Here is a 21,880-nt window from a genome sequence, read left to right as displayed (position 1 = left end):
CCTTATCGATTACTGGACATAGTTTTCACGACCGTGTCAGTGGATATTGAACTGCCAGAGGTGGAATACCCAGATGTGTATAATTACCTCATTAACTTTCCCTCGCTGTTCAGTGGTGAAGCACTGCGTGCTTATAAATCTCTGGACAGTTATCTTTACAGAAATTCAGGATTTGTCAGCCCCCCTCAGATGTGGCATCTTGTAAACAAGAAAATAACAATCCTCATTGGATGGGTAAGTCACTTAAGTATTGAGTACTAGTACTGATATCACATGGATATACTGGAATAAATACATGGCGAACCTGAGATGAAATGGTCACTGCACAGGCGCCAGTGATCGTTCTTTCCAGTCGGTACCCATGCCTTGTTGTTATTATTGTTTGGATCGGCCCGGCTGATAGCAGCAATCCATTTTGCGCGCCTGTCAGGGTCCCGTGGCAGCCTATGAAACTTTCTTCCCGATTTCTGACCTCTCCTGTTGTGGCATTTATATGCCATACAACTCTCCAGCATTGTGGCATGGTAATATTTGCAGATTTGGGCGAAAAACAACGAAAGTCAGTGTCGGTAAATTGCGATGGCGGAAATATGGCGTTTGACCGACAAGATGGCGTCTGTTTACAATCTGGATCGGCTGTGACGTCACATGCAAGTGGACTATAATCATGATTATAGCATTTTTCACAAATTGATACTGTCATTTTGCCTGTTTGTTTACATTCTAAGTGGAAATTATATTTTGTCGGATATTTTGTATAAATTTTTTTTTTTAATTTCTCAAATTTAATAAAAATAAAAATGCTTGGTTTCTCAAAATCCAGTGAACGTGGTTGGAATGAAAGTTATTCCACTCAATCTCGTCGTACACGGCTTATAGCCGCTATCAGCTCATGTACGACTCGATTTCGTGGAATAACTTAAGTATAACATCACAATATGGTTGCGTAATAAGGCCATGCGAAGTGGTACATGTTAATGGTTTTGTGCGGCATTGCAGGAAAGGAACTACACTATCTATCTGAACCACACCAGCCTGTTACGGGCCATTCTGCTGCACAGCGGTGTGCCAGAAGATAAACTAAACCAGGCTTCGTGTATACTGTGTGATGCCATGGTAAGCTCAGGCATGCATGCGTGCGCACACACTGACACCTTGGTGAGCACATTTATAATATACCCAGTCAACATGCTTCCACAAATTTAAGACCAATCTATCATATATAAGGACTAAAACATGATGTGGCATGCTGCTCTAGGAAAATAATCAGTCCAGTGATGGGATGGCGTGATGCTGTTATGACCCTGATATTGATTATACACACAATTTATTTATTATTTGAAGAATGATGTCATAAGTTTGATCTGTTCATAGTTCAGTTTGTTCCATAATGTCATTGAGAAATTTGGTTCCTGTTCTCACGGACCTTATTGCATAAACCTTCATGTGATTTATTTCTTTCATTTTAAAAAGCTACTTGTCATATTACCAAGAAATCCTCCGTCATCTTGGAAAACTTGGAGCTTTTGCTGCTGTAAAGTCCTAAACACAGCTTCAAAAACGCATAAACAAACATCTCACCAAATGAACAGTAACACTTTTTTTTTTTTAAACTCAGTTTCTGTGGTGTGTGCCCCCCCATGGTTTGTTTCTCCCTGTGCAAGTTGTTAAGATAGAAATGATCATGTATTATCTGGCACTACGGTCAGAGCTGCTGTTGTAGAAAATCAGTCAACACCTTTTGAACAGTCGTGGTCAAGAATTCAATAGCACTTTGCTATAATGGGAAAACAAATTAAGATTAAAATAAAAATGCTTCCTGTAATGGCTGCAACATGGCAGCAACTGACAGTTTCCATTACACATTGTTCTTCCATTACGCATTGTTATTCTCTAATTTATAAGACCCATGCAGAGATGGAGGCCAGGGTTTAGTTACAGTATGCTACATATTCCATGCTTTTGCAATACTGTTGCTCTCTAGACAGTAATCTGCAGCACAGATCATGGTTTATGTTTGCATCATAGCTTTTGGAAGCTGTCCTTAACTCCAGCGACTTATAGAATGGCGTTTTAGTCTTTATCAGAACGCATTTCCTCGTGTTAGTACAAACCAAAAACACGCCTCAAGTACTTGACATTAGAATACAGTCAACCCTGAAAAATCAAAATCATGCTTTTGTGTGTCGTCGTATAAATTGTGTTTTTTTTTTTTTTTTTTTTTTTTTAGCTCACAGTTCAGAGTTCCCTGGTTTGCTTTTAGTGCTAATTTGCTCCCTCAGGTTCTCTTCATAACCAAACATCTCAATTTCAATATTTCTTTTTCAACAGAGTGAGAAACTGACGAAACGTGAGGTGGAAGCCAAGTTCTGCAACTTGTCCTCGTCTAATAACAGTGTAAGTTACAGGAACTTGACAGCAGCTTGGGTCACGGATCTACAATTGTACGTTGGGTATTTTGATATCTAAACTGTCGGTTCGAGGAAAGTTTTTGAATTTTTTTTTTTTTAAATATCAAGGAAAATCCACCCTGAAGCTGTGTGTGTGTATTCTACTTACACTTGTGTGATGTGTGTAATATATATTGAATTATTATATATACAGGGCACTTTTGGAATGGAATAAAAACATGTATTCTATTCCCTTCTCGCGGGTTTCATTCATTTGGTTCGATAGCATGCAATATTGTTGTCATATTGCTTATCCTACGTGTATTATTACAAACTCCAGACCTCTCACTCATCGCTGCACACTTTATTCCAATGTAAACTTGCCCTCACTGTCAACTCGCAGGCTCTCTCACCTTTATATCTTTTTGTACAAGGCCTTAATTGGCAGACTCCCGTGTTACATTTCTGAGCTTCTTTCTTTTAAACAGAGCTCACGTTGTTTGAGGTCTCATGACTTTATTTAATTGAATGTACCTCAAGCCCGGACAGAGTTGTTCAAAAAAGCATTTATGATTGCTGCACCCACCGCTTGGAATGATCTGCAAAAAGATTTGAAATTACAGCGCTTCATCCCCTTGCATGATTTTATAGGTTATGTAAAAGCCTTAGAGCACAAGTCCACTCATAATTGCACGTTTTAATTAGATATTTTAGGTGACGCCTTTTAATGTTTGTAATGTTCTTTATTTGTTTTATGTCTTTTTGTGTTTTTTTTTTTTTTTTAAGGTTTGATAGTTTCATAAAAAACATAAAACAATCTGTACTGCCATCTTGGCCAGGTCTCTCTTGGAAAAGAGATTTATATCTCAAGAGACTAACCTGGTAAAATAAAGGTAAAATAAAAAATAAAAAAATTATGTCACTCTACCCAGTGGAGAATGAGCGTTGAATATGGTTTACAATATTGCTTGGTTGTCGAGACAACATGATGTCGCACATCGGCGCTGATGCAAATATCTAATGAGGAGGTTTTCTGCTGCGCATGCGCACAAGCATTTCTTTGTTCACTGGGAAAAAGAAAGACGCATTGAACACTTGAAAGGCTACCAAAACTTGATTAGCTAGTCTTTATGCATACAGTGGTGCTTGAAAGTTTGTGAACCCTTTAGAATTTTCTCTATTTCTGCATAAATATGACCTAAAACATCCATCAGATTTTCACACAAGTCCGAAAAGTAGATAAAAAGAACCCAGTTAAACAAATGAGACAAAAATATTATACTTGGTAATTTATTTATTGAGGAAAATGATCCAATATTACATATCTGTGAGTGGGAAAAGTATGTGAACCTCTAGGATTTGCAGTTAATTTGAAGGTGAAATTAGTGTCAGGCGTTTTCAATCAATGGGATGACAATCAGGTGTGAGTGGGCGCCCTGTTTTATTTAAAGAAGAGGGATCTATCAAAGTCTGATCTTCACAACACGTTTATGGAAGTGTATCCTGGCACGAACAAAGGAGATTTCTGAGGACCTCAGAAAAAGCGTTGTTGATGTTCATCAGGCTGGAAAAGGTTACAAAACCATCTCTAAAGAGTTTGGACTCCATCAATCCACAGTCAGACAGATTGTGTACAAATGGAGGAAATTCAAGACCATTGTTACCCACCCCAGGAGTGGTCGACCAACAAAGATCACTCCAAGAGCAAGGCGTGTAATAGTCGGCGAGGTCACAAAGGACCCCAGGGTAACTTCCAAGAAACCGAAGGCCTCTCTCACATTGGCTAATGTTAATGTTCATGAGTCCACCATCAGGAGAACACTGAACAACAATGGTGTGCATGGCAGGGTTGCAAGGAGAAAGCCACTGCTCTCCAAAAAGAACATTGCTGCTCATCTGCAGTTTGCTAAAGATCACGTGGACAAGCCAGAAGGCTATTGGAAAAATGTTTTGTGGACGGATGAGACCAAAATAGAACTTTTTGGTTTAATTGAGAAGCATTATGTTTGGAGAAAGGAAAACACTGCATTCCAGCATAAGAACCTTATCCCATCTGTGAAACATGGTGGTGGTAGTATCATGGTTTGGGTCTGTTTTGCAGCATCTGGGCCAGGACGGCTTGCCATCATTGATGGAACAATGAATTCTGAATTATACCAGCAAATTCTAAAGGAAAATGTCAGGACATCTGTCCATGAACTGAATCTCAGGAGAAGGTGGGTCATGCAGCAAGACAACGACCCTAAGCACATAAGTTGTTCTACCAAAGAATGGTTAAAGAATAAAGTTAATGTTTTGGAATGGCCAAGTTAAAGTCCTGACCTTAATCCAATCGAAATGTTGTGGAAGGACCTGAATCGAGTAGTTCATGTGAGGAAACCCACCAACATCCCAGAACTGAAGCTGTTCTGTACGGAGGAATGGGCTAAAATTTCTCTAAGCCGGTGTGCAGGACTGATCAACGGTTATCGGAAACGTTTAGTTGCAGTTATTGCTGCACAAGGGGGTCACACCAGATACTGAAAGCAAAGGTTCACATACTTTTGCCACTCACAGATATGGAATATTGGATCATTTTCCTCATTAAATAAATGACCAAGTATAATAATTTTCTCATTTGTTTAACTGGGTTCTGTTTCTCTTCTTGTGTGAAAATCTGATGATGTTTTAGGTCATATTTATGCAGAAATATAGAAAATTCTAAAGGGTTCACAAACTTTCAAGCGCCACTGTATTTACAAGCAGTGGTGAACCATTACTATTAGAGCTGGGACTTGAGCTCAGTCAAAACTTAGCCAGACACCAAAAAAGCAACAGGGCAAAGGATTTTGCAGGGGATTAGTGGTAGGGTTCCAGGTAGCTCTATCGTGTGTAGTTGTCGATTTTAAAAATAACGAAGTAAATTGCAGAGGAAAATGAATACTTGAGTGAAAAATACTGTGGCGAGCGTGCGTGGAATAAGAGTCTGGAGACAGAAATCTTAGTTTTTTAGTTGTTAGCCTGTGTTACTTGCTCTCGATAGCACTGGCTTCACTGCTTTATTCGCATTCCCTAACACTACTGATGAATGCTACACCGGTTGGAAGGTTACTTTACTGCTGTGCTGACTCGTGGGTAAACTAGCATTGGCCTTCGAGAATCCTGCTATGAAGAGTGTATGTGTATGTATAATAGTAATATTGGCTGGCTTTTTTTCATGGTATATCAGATGTATTTCATTCAGTGTCATGCTAGCTGAATGGAATATATCTGATATACCACTCAACGTCAGCCAATATTATTTAAATATTTGTGATGCATTTCTGAGGTCTGTATTCGTCTGTTCAGGACCTGAATGAATGATTATTCAGGAATGAATGGAATATTTTACTGTTTCTGTATGTCTTCCCATTGTAAACTGAGACTCATGTTCAGTGTGCATCTCTGTGCAGCTGCAAATGCTCTATAAGTTCATCGAGCAGAAGGGAGAGCTGCGTGAGCTCAGTCCTTTCATCAACTCTTTGACCAAACAGAAGACTGCTGCAGTCACACAGTTGGCCAAGCAAGGCCTGAAAGATCTGGAGGAGCTTACAGGTCTGCTTAAGAGACTCGGAGTTAAAATACAGGTAATACTGCTAACCACGCTGCTCCGCTTAAAAAAAAAAAACTTCTGATGCTACATCTCATCAGGGATGTTTTAGTATGAAAGCTTGGTAAAAGAAACTGAGTTCAGCTGTTTTGAAAAACGGCTCTGATTGTCATGAATAGGGGCCACTTGATGTATATCTTTCCCCTGAAAAAGCTCTGTTCAGCGAATTAATAATGTTACTTACCTACTGGAATGAAAATGGAAATCAGCACCAAGTAATCAATGTCTTATGATTATCGAACATAAATAATGACTTCGCATGATATGAGGATATAACATCTTCCATTACAAGGGGCTTTTATGATATGAATCAGTTTGGATGAATGAGGATTAAAGAAGTCACAAGACATGAACAAACAATCTTATATGGTTCCTACATGTACAGTGGTGCTTGAAAGTTTGTGAACCCTTTAGAATTTTCTATTTCTGCATAAATATGACCTAAAACATCCATCAGATTTTCCCACAAGTCCTCAAAGTAGATAAACAGAACCCAGTTAAACAAATGAGGCAAAAATATTATACTTGGTCATTTATTTATTGAGGAAAATGATCCAATATTCCATATCTGAGAGTGGCAAAAGTATGTGAACCTTTGCTTTCAGTATCTGGTGTGACCCCCTTGCACAGCAACAAGTGCAACTAAACATTTCCGGTAACTGTTGATCAGTCTTGCACACTGGCTTGGAGGAATTTTAGTCCATTCCTCCGTACAGAACAGCTTCAACTCTGGGATGCTGGTGGGTTTCCTTACATGAACTGCTTGCTTCAGGTCCTTCCACAACATTTCGATTGGATTAAGGTCAGGACTTCGACTTGGCCATTCCAAAACATTAACGTTATTCTTCTTTAACCATTCTTTGGTAGAACGACTTGTGTGCTTAGGATCGTTGTCTTGCTACATGACCCACCTTCTCTTGAGATTCAGTTCATGGACAGATGTCCTGAGACTCTTTCCTTTAGAATTCGCTGGTATAATTCAGAATTCATTGTTCCATCAATGATGGCAAGCCGTTCTGGCCCAGATGCAGCAAAACAGGCCCAAACCATGATACTACCACCACCATGTTTCACAGATGGGATAAGGTTCTTATGCTGGAGTGCAGTGTTTTCCTTTCTCCAAACATAACACTTCTCATTTAAACCAAAAGGTTCTATTTTGGTCTCATCCATCCACAAAACATTTTTCCAATAGCCTTCTGGCTTGTCCACGTGATCTTTAGCAAACTGCAGACGAGCAGCAATGTTTCTTTTGGAGAGCAGTGGCTTTCTCCTTGCAATCCTGCCATGCACACCATTGTTGTTCAGTGTTCTCCTGATGGTGGACTCATGAACATTAACATTAGCCAATGTGAGAGAGGCCTTCGGTTGCTTAGAAGTTACCCTGGGGTCCTTTGTGACCTCGCCGACTAGGACACGCCTTGGTCTTGGAATGATCTTTGTTGGTCGATCAGTCTTGGGGAGGGTAACAATGATCTTGAATTTACTCCATTTGTACACAATCTCTCTGACTGTGGATTGGTGGAGTCCAAACTCTTTAGAGATGGTTTTGTAACCTTTTCCAGCCTGATGAGCACCAAAATTTTTTTTGAGGTCCTCCGAAATCTCCTTTGTTCGTGCCATGATACACTTTCACAAACATGTGTTGTGAAGATCAGATTTTGATAGACCCCTGTTCTTTAAATAAAACAGGGTACCCACTCACACCTGATTGTCATCCCATTGATTGAAAACACCTGACTCTAATTTCACCTTCAAATTAACTGCTAATCCTAGAGGTTCACATACTTTTGCCACTCACAGATTTGTAATATTGGATCATTTTCCTCAATAAATAAATGACCAAGTATAATATTTTTGTCTCATTTGTTTAATTGGGTTCTCTTTATCTACTTTTTGGACTTGTGTGAAAATCTGATATTGTTTTAGGTCATATTTATGCAGAAATATAGAACATTCTAAAGGGTTCACAAACTTTCAAGCACCACTCTAATACGTAGATGTAGGTAAACCCTAATATTGGTGTCTTTTTACTAAGCAGCTGAACTTCTTGCTGAGTTCCAGGTGGTGGTCAATCTGGGCCTTGTCTACAAGGTGCAGCAGCACTGCGGGGTCGTCTTCCAGTTTGTGGCCTTTATTAAGAAGCGCAAACGCACTGTTCCTGATATAATAGCAGCTGGAGGACGTTATGACAACCTGGTACGGTCAAACAGACACAAACTGCCTTAATAACCTGTAACGAGTGCTGTCTCATTATGCACCTGCTCTTCAGAAGCTTGTGTTTGACTCCTCCCTCAGATCCTTGACTTCCGTGGACCAGCAGCCACTGCTCCCGTGGCCTCAGCGGTGGGGGCGAGCATAGCCCTTGATAAGATCTGTACCGCTGTGGCAGCCATGGAAGAACCGGTGAGATTGGAGCATCTCTTCCTCTGTCTGTCTTTTCTCACTGGTGGTTTGCAAGTGTGCCGGTCTTTGATTGGCTGTCTTGGGTCTTGTCTGTCTCTGCAGCCTCCTGTAAGTTCGTGTGATGTGCTGGTGGTCCCCGTTGGCCACACGTCAATGAGCAGAGCCATTAATGTCATGCAGAAGCTCTGGACTGCTGGAGTGTCAGCTGACTTGGTCTACGATGTGTTGCAGGTCAGAGTTTTGATATTTTGACCTGAGATTCAGGGAGATGTAAAATTCACACATTTTGTACTGGTTTAGAATTGACAGTTTTGTTCATCGGCGGCACGGTGGTGTAGTGGTTAGCGCTGTCACAGCAAGAAGGTCCGGGTTCGAGCCCCGTGGCCGGCGAGGGCCTTTCTGTGCGGAGTTTGCATGTTCTCCCCGTGTCCGCGTGGGTTTCCTCCGGGTGCTCCAGTTTCCCCCACAGTCCAAAGACATGCAGGTTAGGTTAACTGGTGGCTCTAAATTGACCGTAGGTGTGAATGTGAGTGTGAATGGTTGTCTGTGTCTATGTGTCAGCCCTGTGATGACCTGGCGACTTGTCCAGGGTGTACCCCGCCTTTCGCCCGTAGTCAGCTGGGATAGGCTCCAGCTTGCCTGCGACCCTGTAGAACAGGATAAAGCGGCCAGAGATGAAATGAGATTTAAATTGCACATAATTATTAGCTCATTTGGCCATGAGGCCGATGAACTGTTGCCATGGCGTGTCGTTAGTCATCCACAATTCAGTTTAAAAGCATCTCCATCAATTCTTCACTGATTTCCGTTCTTATTTGTTTTGTGTGAAAGAACTGATCACTCAGCATAAAACTTGTTAGTTGTTTTGTCAAATCCTTTGCTAACGAATTAGCAATTAGGCCAAATTAACAGATTTTCCAGGCCTCTCACTAGAATGTAATCTCTTCTCTCATTTCTCATCCGATTCCAATTCCGATAATGTTTTGGGTCCATCTTTCCATGAGGAACAAAACTTGGCCGTTTCTTTGTTGATTTTCCTGTTGTTTCCAACTTTGTTTATTTTCAGTTAAATCATAAATCTGGATTTCAGTTCTGATTGTTTTGTTTGAAAGAACTAGTCATGCTGCACAACACATGGTCATTGTATTGTCAAATTTTTGCTAACGAACTGGTAATTGGGCCAACTTAAGTTGTTTCTCCTCTCATTCCTCAATCCAATTTCAATTGTGCTCGATGTTTTGGGTAGAGCTTCCCATGAGGAACAAAATTTGGTCGTTTGCTTGTTGATTTTCTTGTTGTAAACAATTTGTTTGCAACTTTTTTTTTGTAAAATAGTGTCTCCTCCCTCAGTTCTGATTTTATTTTATTTTTTTGAAAGAACAAGACCTTCTGCACAAAACTTGGTCATCGTATTGTCAATTATTTGCTAACAAGTTAGTAATGAGGTCAACTTAACAAATTTTCTTCTGAGTAGAATTCTATCTCCGCTCTCATTTATCATGTGACTTCAGTTCTGGTTGATGTTTCGGGTAGCTCGTCCCTTGGGGAACAAAATGTAGCCATTTGTTGATTTTCCTGTTGGAAACAATTTGTCGTGGAGGTTGGTCCTCTCTCACATCGTCACATTTCAGTTCTGTTTGACGTTTTGGTAGTCATGGTTGTTTTGATGGCAAGCCAGATGAGTTACTACATCCTTGACGTTCTGGTATAATTCTTTGGTGTTGTGTTAAGATCAGTAGGCCCTCAAGGCATAATGTCACATGCTTACTGGTGACTGATTTAGCGTCAGTGACGGCTGACAAAAACATTCTGGCAGCATCTGACATTTCAGTTTTTCCTATAGTCATCTAAAATCAACCAATGAGAGAACTGAATAGGATTACACAAACCTCATGGGGCAGCTACAAATACAGTATTGAATTGGTGAAACGTACTAATGAACAAAAAATATCCTTATTACGTGTAGTTCAGTTTGAAGACTGTTTTATACCGGTACCACTGAGTACTTGCATTAGCCAGGATTGATGACGTCAGGTCTAACATTAGAGGATCATCATTGTATAAGGGTGTATTCAGACCAGGATAGTTCGATAGTTCACTTGCTTTGGTCCGAACCAAATGTTTTTTTTATTTTTTCATTTTGGTGCGGTTCGCTTTCACACTGTACATTTTAGTAAGCGGACCAAAATCTGTCAACAAAGCCACGCGCCCTGAGGTCGTTCAGCTATTGGTCAGAGACGACACGCGCACAAAGCGTTAAGTTCAAAAGTAGTCATGGAGGCTTTCCGTGCTGTTATTCTTTTTAATGTCATCAAAGCTATATGTTTTTACTGTTTTCACAATTGTGCGATTAGTATGCTGTTGTACAAGTAATTTATCAACGACGACTTCAAAGGGCAAGGCGGCTACGGAGGATAGCGCTGATGAGCACACATCATGTTGTGACAGTTCTGGCTCTTCACGCAAGACGGAGGAGGTATGTGTCGGGATATTCGCCTTATCCATCGTAATAGATGAATTTCTTTTTTGCGTCGCTAGTACCGCCACTTTTTGAAAGAATGTCCCTGATTTTAATGTAGGTCTGACGGAGTTTCTTCACTTTTAGCCGACATTGTTCTGGGGAGCGCGTGAACCCCTTCTTCATTTTTTCACTGAATACAGCAAACACGTCGGCATCTTTTGTGTGTTCTCTCCAAAAGTTCAGATATGTGGACATCTGCCCATATATCCACAAGGGTACGCGTTTCTTCCTCGGCCCACGTTTGCCCCCTATTCATTTTTTGTTCTCTGTAGTCTAGCCTACCACTGGTCTGAATAACTGAACGACTGTTCTAAGGTTCCCTTGACAACCGAAACAGTGTTTGCACTTTGCGGTGGAGTGTCAAGACACTGTTTTCCATAATGCTCAACAAATGATGGAAGCTGCCAAGGTACAAAAAAGCAAAACTGTCAGATTAGGTCCGGTCTGCTTTCACACCTCCAAAAGATCCGCACCAGGGTTCCTTTGGTCCGGACCGAGTCCGACCTTGCAGCTCGGTCTCGGTCCGCTTGTTTGGTCCGGACCAGAGTTCGGTGGTTTGTATTCAGACCAACCCAAAAGGTCCGGACCAAGGGAAATTTGGTTCGTTTGGTCTGGACCAAACAACGTTGGTGTGAATACGCCCTAAGCTTACATGAACAGGTTATTACACAACCTGTTATAGAGTTCAGCCTAAAGTTCATTGAGAGAATCTCGTATAGCGTGACAAGTCATCTTTGAAGGGGGTGGGGGGGAACAAGCCACAATCACACAGAGTGTAAAACTGGCTTTAACAGGAAAGTTATGAATTCGAGGGTTAATACAGTGATGCTTCACTATATTGCTGAATGATTATATGTTGAACATGTCGGTGGGTGCACATTAGTGTTGTGGGTTAGTGCTAATAGTGTAGAAAGTTTCCATACTGTTGCCATGGCACTGTTGCTTTCTGCACGTCCACAGCGCTCCTTCATCAGTGCCAAGGAGCCTTTGCCTCAGCATTACACACCCAGATTACTCGCACCCCGTTCTTGCACGCTCGTCCACGCTACAGGGTGTCCCAAAAGTCTCGGTACGGAGGGGAAAGCGACACTTTTGAGCAAAATGTAATTTTATTTACAAAACATCCTCTACATGATTGTCATTTCTTTGTAAACATGCAGGGAGTTGTCTCTCCCACTCATGATGAACTCGTTAGCGCACTGTTCTGCATGGACTTGCACTTTGAATGCGTTCCTTGAAATGATCTTTGTGCTGTAGCCATGAGAATGGTTTCAGTGTGGTGATATTTTGTCAAAGGCTGTTTGAGGAAAAAAATTATATAATATCAACCAAGTATGAAGAATTTTGGAAGACGTTTTGGTAAAAGTGTTAATTTTCCCTGTATGTGGAGACTTTTGGGACACCCTGTGCAGTACTGACATTATCTCTCAATCATTTATTAAGCAGTCCAAATTGCTTTCGTTTTTCATCTTGGTCCTGCAGTTGCTATGTTGGCCTACATTGTTTTTTTCCTGCTCTTCATATTAATCTGGTTTTATTTTATTTATATGCTCTGTTGTGCATCTTGGCTGCCTCATAACCTCAAATCACTCAACTCTGTGTCCCAGCTTGAAGTCCAAAATCAACACTATATCTAATTGTCTTTTTATTTTTTTTTGGTCCCATTATAGTTTTCTTGACTGGAAAGGGATGATGTTGGTCCAAAATATGACTCTGCTCTGAAGTAATAGTTGTGAGACAGATATAGTGAGATACTTGCATTGTAGCGGAGGTAGACGTAAGCAGTAGATAAATAAGTAAAGAAAAGCATCCGAAGGAGGATATACTGGTTTACCTCTGTCTGTCCATGTCTACGTATTTCCATCTGTCCAAAACGCCCTTTTTATCAGCAACTACAAATCACAAGTGCTTGATATTTGGTACTGAGCTTCAGCTTGGGGTTCTATACCGTGTATACCGTTTTCTGGTCTGTCGCACATCGACTTCCTGTTTCCCGACTGAATGTGTTTACGAAACCTATACGGTGGATTTTGATGCGATTTCAAGAAGCAAAATGCTATTTCAAAATGGCAGTTTACCAGGATGCTGTTTGAAATCCCTGGGGAGAACACTGCTCTTTACTTACTTGTTTCAGGGTTAATTATTTTTTGAAGTCAACATTCATAATAAGTGTCCTATTCCTTCGATTGCTTGCATTCTGATACAAGTGAGAGCGGGGGGGATACGTAAGTGAGCAGTAGCTCACAGTTGATCTTATATTAAATTCTATTACTACCCCTTCATGCAGAACGTTTAACCAATCCTGCTCGCTCCCACAGTTGTCATCACTTGGTCATATGTGCGAAAATATAAGCAAAAAAAGAATTGTTTAAACCACTGTGATCCTGACTGATGTCGCTGATGATGAATGAACGATCACGTAGCACTGCAGCATCATATGCATGCCAGTGTTTCCCACAGACCAGGTAGCAATTTGTGGTGCTCCACTGTGCCGATGAGGGAGTCGTGCGCGGTGGTGTCGTGGCGGTCGGTGGAGTCGGTCATTGGGGTGTATGCAAAGTGTTTACAGCGGGCGGTGTTCAAACACACAGTATTTTTCTTCAGTCACCTGCTGGGACTATTTTAAAGCTACAAGAAGCATTTGAGATTATTCAGTTCAATCTAAATTCTTTTAAGTTCTTTCAGAGAAGACAGCTAAAACAATTTTTCCCAGAACCCTGCCTGGTTTCATTCCTCGACCCAACTTTAGATTACAGGGCAGGCCATTAGTTTGCTGGGCTTGATGTTGGTGGAAAACCTGTCTTTTAAATTTATGAAAATTACTCACCAAAATTGAAGTTAAAGTTTAGTTTTTTACCTTAGTTTTTTGCCTTTTTGGTGGCAATCTTTCAATTATTCATTTATTATTTTAAATATTGAACTCAACACTTACCTCAATCAATACTAAAATGAAATAAATAGTATAATGTAACAACAAAATAATAATAAAATATAATTAGATGTAAGAAACCACTTAAGGTAACACCAAGGCAACTAACAATAATGAAAAAGCATTACCCTAATTGGTGCAAAGCCTGCATGCCCTATCAGAACATTTAATTCTGCGTGGCTTCCTGAAAAAAAAAAACTCGCGTGCCCTATCGTAAGGGAAGTCATTGGGTTCGGGACCATTTATGGAGATTCGTAAGCAGGCTGCCAGGTGTTCCCCTTGGAGCCTATTCCTGAGGTCTGTTTTAATCTATGGATAAAAAAGTACATTTTCTTCATCAAAGCACTAATAATTTCCATTACGTCAAAAAAATATACAAAGGAATACTGAATTTCTATGTGCTTACCCTATTCATAGCTGAGAAATCCCGCTCGCAATTCTACTTCGCCAATAAAGCTAATAAAGATGTTTCTTAAAATATTCAGATTTTATGCTTCAGATAGCATCAACTAGGCATCCCCGCGAGTATAACATTTTATTTAGGCTAGTGGGAAATCCTTATTTATTGTGAATGTCAAGCCATTATTAATAACTTGCATGAATGCTGAAGCGGGATAAACGGGATAATGCAATAAGGCCGGTTCCTCACGTCAAGCTGCTACTGTCTGCATCAAAATTGGTTTGTAGCCTGACTCAGGGATGTCCGTTTCCTGTAAGCCGAGAAGGCTATGATAAAGCTCATCACGAGCACAACGTAGGCTACCTTTTAAAATAAGGGGTCGGAAGGCGAATCGGGAAGGCTGCGTTATTTTTAATTAGCCTAACAGGCCTACTTGCAGTCCGGGTATATGCGCAACGGCAGGCCTGTGTACACGTCTCTGTGTGTGCGTGCGCGCGCCTGTGAACAAGAAGAAAGAAAGAGCACTATGAATGAACGGAACGATACGCAACGGAATTTTTTTTTTTCCTTTTCAAAATCGCGAGTCTGATTGTGTGGCGATAGGAATCCATTAAATCCGGTCTATGTATGGGAAACCCTGCATGCTCATGTTTTTATAAGTGTGGTCTTTCTTTGTCTTAGAAGCTTTGGATTGTATCTAGCTGCCCATTCTATCCCGCAAGAAAGTAAAAAGCAGTCCACACCTCTGTCTTGGAGCATGTTCTAATTCTTTTCCTTTCTATACAAAGACTGCATACTTGCGGCAAGTAGTGGGTATAATGAGTGATAGATTCATCCAGATTTTGTGGACTGATGTATGGCAGGGGTTCTGGTATCTGCAGTTTAGCTAGAGTGTTTAAATTTTTTTTTATTCCTTGCTTCAGTTATTTTGATTTTTCTGATTTTGGACCAGTTTTTAATATCAAACAAAGATAAAATTCACCTGGTGGTAAAGCCAGTTTGCTGAAGGGGGAATGCTCTCTGAATGCTCTGTCCCATGCTGAGCCACACTAGACAAACGTGGGTGTCTGTGGGTTCATATATAATATGAGAAAGTGTGCAGTTGGCATCTTTGCAAAAATGTTCAGTTGCTCTGTGATTATATTGCATGAGCAGCATTTTGGGGAAAAAAATACAATGATGGAGCTATAAGCATCTCGTAAGAAATGTTTGACCTCATCCTCACTAGGTAGTAGCTGTCAGGCAGTATGATGGAGAACACTGGCTAGTTAGTGGCAACTAGAAGTGATCAAATATAAATTTTGGTTTTAAAAAAAAAAAATCCATATTTATTTCTCAAATGGTTAAGCCCAAAATAAAAATAACCAGCAATATACTTTTTTGAAAACGTACTTTCTTATCCTGCTCATGCAGTAATTTTTAGTGCAGGATTTCCTGGTTTGAATAGCAAATGCTAATGTAAGCTAGTTACATCAGAGGATGAGGAACTTGACTCCAGTGTCCATTTTTTTTTTTTTTTTACAGAATGTACACACAATTGCAGTTTTCTTTCGATTTTATTAGTGATAGGTTTCGATCTGTCTGCACTGAAGGAGGTCTAGGAATGTAGACCCTCTGTCGCTTAAGAGATTCTGCCTCACGGACCGAGTCGGGAGCAAACAGTCACTGACGCAGACACAGCTGCTCAGAGATGTTTCTCAGTTTATTGGAGGACAAACATGAGCATATATTCACATTCAAGAGTGTGTGGTAGCTTTGTGATTGATGAATGATGACGATGTGATTGATGAAGCTAAGTTAATGTATGACAGGGTAATGTAAATGGGTGATGAAGCATTACATCACTGGTTTAGACTACTTTTATAAAAGACCTTATGGACCATTACATCACCTGTCAGGATCATAGTCTTATGAAAAGAAGAAAGACATTTACTGGTCAAAATAACCTTCATTGCACACAGAGCAGAATGTGCAAGTGAAGATAAATCTCAAGGATTTAACTAACCAAAACAAGTAGCAATCAGAACAGCCTGTTCCAGTTTCAAGCATGCCAAACATATATTTCTGTCAATTAGTTTTCCTCAAAGTGCTAAACTTGAAAATGTTTGCATCATTGTTTTATTTACTTTTGGATTTTTTTTGGGGAAAAAAACCACTCCCCTCTAAAAGCACTGGAATTTCAAGGCCAGTTGTTTTGTTTTTTCTCTACACTGAAGATATTTGGGTTGGCAATCAAAAGATGAATGCGAGACGGAGGATAGATCAGAATTTTGGTTTTTATTTAAATAATATTGGCTGGCCTTGAGTGGCCTATCAGATGCATTCCGTTCAATTAGCATGATAGTGAATGAGTCGAAGACGAGTTCAATATCATGCTAGCTGAATGGAATATATCTGATATACCATGGAAAAAAATCCCATTATTATTCGGTGGAACAGTTATAGATTTGTTTACAAACTGTTAGTCGCTTGCTAGTGCGGACATTTTACATGTAATACGTATCTTATGGCATTTTCAATTCACTGCGACAGTTTACTGCGGGTCCCGGTGGCGAACAAAGAAATGCTTGTGCGCATGCGCAGCAGAAAACTTTCTCATTGAATATTCTCATCAGCTCCGACGTGTGATGTCATGTTGTCTTGACAACCATGCAATATCGTAAACCATATTCAACGCTCATTCTCCATTGGGTAGAGTGATGTAATACATGTAGAAATGGCGATATGCTAACAATATTGCATGCTCTCAAACCAAATGAATGAAACCCGCTAGAAGGGAATAGAATACATTTGTTTTTATTCCATCGAAAAAGTGTCCTGTGTCTATGTAATAATTCCCAGTATTTCATTCCCTGATATCTAGATGCGTTAAACAACTTGAAACATGGCACCTTTTTTGTTTGAAGTCACCCATTTTTCAAGTGATCGGAAGTATTGGAACATGTGGCTGACAGGTGTTTCTTGTTGCTCAGGTGTGTCCTGTTAGTTTGATTGATTGTTTTAAAGAATTAATAGCTCTGAATATTTACTCTTGGTTTGAGCCCTGGGTTTCGCCTGTGAAGACTGCATTTGTTGTTAAAAAGGATAAACCAACATGAAGACCAGAGAGCTGTCTATGGGAGAAAAGCAAGCCATTTTGAAGGTGAGAAAAGCAGGAAAGTCAATTTGAGTCAGTGTACAAACAGTGGGCATAGCCAATACAACAATTTGGAATATCCTTAAAAAGAAAGAAAAACCACTGGTGTTTTTGTCCCTAGTAAATATTTAGACCCAATCAAAAGAGATGGGGGGAAATGGGGCCCAGGGTGTGGTGGGGTGTGTTTTGAGCACATGCTCATTGTTTACACTCTGGGGAAGCCTCTTCACAGTGGTTGGATTTCGGCAAACGTAGAGATTTGTGGAGGGATTTGTAGAAAAAATGACTTAGGATAAAGATGACAAATGCATTCGTCACTGTGATGACTGCTAGTAATTTTCTCTTCATCACTAATGGATTATGTTCGTCAATGATGAGTGTGACGAGCGCTAGAGGGAACCCTGAATATGAGGAGATGAAAGCTAAAATTCTGATCCATCATCTCATGTTCCTCTTTTGATCTCAAACCCAAATGTCTTCAGTATATAGCAGTAGGGAAAATGTGATCTCAGTGACTTTTTAACTATGGCATGGTTGTTGGTGCCAGATGAATTGGTTTGTGTATCCAAACAGAAGAGTCTAGAGTTTATTCAGAATGGTGCAAAAATAAAAAAAAAATCATCCTGTGCAGATGGTCTACAGGCTGAAACACCTTGTTGAGGGAGATCAGAGGAGAATGATGAGACTCGTCTGAGCTAACAGGAAGTCAGTCGTAACTGAAGTCAGCACACTTTACAGGACTTAAAAGATCAACTGTCTGCTAATGTCTTGTGCCAGGTACAACAGCACACCTTCAGAGATCTTGTGGAATCCATGCCTCGATGGGTCAGAGCTGTTTTGGTGGCACAAAATGGATCTTTCCAATATTAGGCACAATAAGTGGTTTTAATATTATCAATATTAGATCCTTTAAGTCATGCAAGTTGTGAGGTGGTACCTCTGTGGATCAGACTTTTTGTCCAGCACATCCCATAGATACTCAACTGGCCTGATATCTGGGAAATTTGGAGGCCAAATCAACAGTTTGAACTCCTTGTTGTTTTTCTCAGACCATTCATGAACGGGTTTTGCAGTGTGGTAGGGCGTATTATCCTGCTGAAAGAGGCCACTGCCATTAGGCAATACCATTAGGAAATACTACCATGAAGGGGTGTACTTGGTCTACAACAGTGTTTAGGTAGGTGGTACTTGTCAAAGTAACAGCAACGTGAATGCCGAGACCCAAGGTTTCCCAGCAGAACATTGCCCAGAGGCATCACGCTGGCTTGCCTTCTTTCCAAAGTGCATCACGTACCATCTCTTACCCAGGTAAGTAACACAAACGCACCCGGGCATTCACATGATGTAGAAGAAAGCATGTTTCATCAGATCAGGCTACATTCTTCCATTGCTCCATGGTCCAGTTCTGATGCTTATGTTCCCATTGTAGGCACTTTTGGTGGTGGACAGGGGTCAGCATGGGCACTTCGACCGGGCTGTGGCTACACAGCCCAATATGTAGCAAGCTGCGATGCACTGTGTGTTCTGACACCTTTTCATCATAGCCAGCATTAACTTTTTCAGCAATTTGTGCTACAATAGCTCTTCTATGGGAAGAGCTATTGTGCATCAGTGAGCCTTGGGCACCCATGACCCTGTCACTGCTGCACCAGTTGTCTTTGCTTGGGCCACTTTTGGTAGGTACTAACCACTGTATACTGGGGGCTTCCCACAAGACCTGCCATTTTGTAGATGCTCTCACCCAGTCGTGTAACCACCACAGTTTGACCCATGTCAAAGTTGGTCAGATCTTTACACTTGCCCATTTTTCTTGCTTCCAACACATCATCTTTGAGAACTGACTGTTTACTTGCAGCCTAATATGTCCCAGTCCTTGTCAGGTGCCATTGTAAAGAGATAATGTTATTTACTTCACGATGTTATGTCTTTTGTGTGTGTGTGTGAGATAAACACTGAGGGGGATTGATGCAATATGGTGTTACATAGTACTAGTTTTATGCCAGGATTTCCCTTTCAAGGTAATGTGAAACAGAAATTGCAATTTCTTTTTTTTTTTCACAATGTGACCTTATTTCTGAGTGAAATGGTATATCTGGTTGGGTGGGAGTTCAAAATTTGATTTGGATTATAAACAGTGGGCATGTCTCTGCCAGAGAACATCACAGTGATGTAGCCAAGAATCGGAGGCCATTTATTGGGAGAAGGTCATTGCAGTTTGCTGGAAGATTATGGCCAAAAAGAACGCTTTTTTAAAGTGGTTAGTACAGATGAATCTAGGCTGAACACAGTCTGACCAATGGCATGAGTTAACGAAGATGAAATATCAGTTTAGATTTTATTTATTTATTTATTTATTTATTTGTTCTGGGCCAAGCCGTGGATTTGACCTGCCAGGTTGCACTGACCTAGCACGTAGCCAGACGGGTGAAATGTGTCTCATGAACAGAGCTGAGGCCAGAGACAGTGCAGTGATATTTCAAGAGAAAATCTAAATTAACCACAGGGTTGTTGAGGGGAACAGCGGGGAAAATAAGTATTGAACACGTCACCATTTTTCTCAGTGAATATATTTCTGATGGGGCGATTGACATGAAATTTTCACTAGATGTCTAACAACCCAAATAATTCACACATACAAAGAAATCAAAACATACATGTCCATAAATTAAGTGTAATAAAGTGGAATGACGCAGGGAATAAGTATTGAACGCATGAAGAAAAGGAGGTGCAAAAAGGCATAGAAAGCCAAGAAACCAGCTGAAATCTGTCCGTATTTAGAAAGCAATCCTGCCCCTTATTGGTGCAAATTTTAATATCAGCTGGTTTAGTCCTAATTGATGGCCTATAAAAACGTTTCGCATTACCAAGGTGTCACACAAGAAGCATCTCATGATGGATAAAAGCAAAGAGCTCTTTTAAGACCTTCGTAACCTTATTGTTGCACAACATACTGATGGCATTGGTTACAGACGTATTTCTAAACTTCTGAATGTTCCCGTGAGCACCGTTGGGGCCATTATCCAGAAGTGGAAAGAACATTTCACCATAAACCGGCCACGACCAGGTGCTCCTCACAAAATTTCTGACAGAGGAGTCAAAAGAATAATCAGAAGAGTTGTCCAAGAGTCAAAGACCACTTGCGGAGAGCTTCAGAAAGACCTGGAATTAGCAGGTACAGTTGTTGTTTCAAAGAACACAATAAGTAATGCACTCAGCCGCCATGGCCTCTATACACACTCACTGCGCAAGACTCCGCTGCTGAAGAAAAAGCATGTTGAAGCTTGTTTAAGTTTGCTGCACAACATTTGGACAAGCCTATGAAATACTGGGAGAATATTGTCTGGTCAGATGAGACCAAAATTGAACTCTTTGCATGTCATAGCGCACACCATGTTTGGAGGATAGATGGCACTGCACATCACCCCAAAAACACCATGCCAACAGTGAAGTTTGGTGGTGGGAACATCATGGTGTGGGGCTGTTTTTCAGCATATGGTACTGGCAGACTTCAATAATTGAAGGAAGGATGAATGGAGAAATGTACCGAGACATTCTTGATAAGAATCTGCTGCCATCTAGCAGGATGCTGAAGATGAAACGAAGGTGGACATTTCAGCAAGACAATGATCCCAAACACACAGCCAAGGAAACTCTCAACTGGTTTCAGAGAGAGAAAATAAAGCCGCTGGAACGGCCCAGTCAGTCAATCACCCGACTTGAATTCAATTGAAAATCTATGGAAAGAACTGAAGATCAGAGTTCATAGAAGAGGCCCCCAGAACCTTCAAGATTTGAAGACTGTTTGTGTGGAAAAATGGGTCAAAATCACAGCTGAGCAATGCATGTGACTAGTTTCTCCGTACAGGAGGCGTCTTGAAGCTGTCATTACCAACAAAGGCTTTTCTACCAAGTATTAAATAAATTTCAGTAAGTGTGTTCAATACTTATTCCCTGCGTCATTCCACTTTATTACACTTAATTTATGGACATGTATGTTTTGATTTCTTTGTATGTGTGAATTACTTGCATTATCAACATCTGGTGAAAATTTCATGTCAATAGCCCCATCAGAAATATATTGACTGAGAAAAATGTTGACGTATACAATACTTATTTTCCCCACTGTGCATGTTATATTTATTTATTTTTTAATAGATAGAAAGCCTGGTTCATTGTGCAAGGGTTAACCTCATCGACAGTCTGGCAGTTTGGTTTACTAACACAGAACCTTCACTACTGATCTACAGCTGTTGGATGTCATTGAGGTTGGCTGCCTGGGGCTCAGGGTGCTGAGTGCAGTTCTGAGCCATGCTGCACAAAATGACGTCTGCACCACAGTCACTGAGCCAGATGTGGACGTCACACAGCAGGTGTGATCAGGATAAATTTTCCCCAGACACACGTATTGCATGCATGTGTGACCTACAGACAGACACACGTTCAGCAGCCAGCCTTGCTCTGGACATTTGG

General features: G+C 40.6%; 1 protein-coding gene across 2 annotated transcripts in view; it reads left to right on the top strand.

Annotated features, from left to right (window-relative positions):
- eif2ak4 (eukaryotic translation initiation factor 2 alpha kinase 4) overlaps window positions 1-21,880 on the top strand; it is a 141,512-nt gene that overhangs the window by 88,538 nt on the left and 31,094 nt on the right. For both annotated transcript variants that reach the window (XM_060933940.1, XM_060933941.1), the window contains exons 26-31: window positions 1,000-1,116; window positions 2,332-2,397; window positions 5,822-5,995; window positions 8,083-8,217; window positions 8,317-8,424; window positions 8,527-8,655. In XM_060933940.1, coding sequence (XP_060789923.1) covers window positions 1,000-1,116; window positions 2,332-2,397; window positions 5,822-5,995; window positions 8,083-8,217; window positions 8,317-8,424; window positions 8,527-8,655 — 729 coding nt within the window. The remainder of the gene's footprint in view (window positions 1-999; window positions 1,117-2,331; window positions 2,398-5,821; window positions 5,996-8,082; window positions 8,218-8,316; window positions 8,425-8,526; window positions 8,656-21,880) is intronic.

This window comes from Neoarius graeffei, chromosome 11, assembly GCF_027579695.1.
Source record: "Neoarius graeffei isolate fNeoGra1 chromosome 11, fNeoGra1.pri, whole genome shotgun sequence".
Taxonomy (NCBI): Eukaryota; Metazoa; Chordata; class Actinopteri; order Siluriformes; family Ariidae; genus Neoarius; species Neoarius graeffei.
The sequence above is the reverse complement of the archived record's forward strand: the minus strand, read 5'-3'. Positions and strand labels throughout refer to the sequence as shown.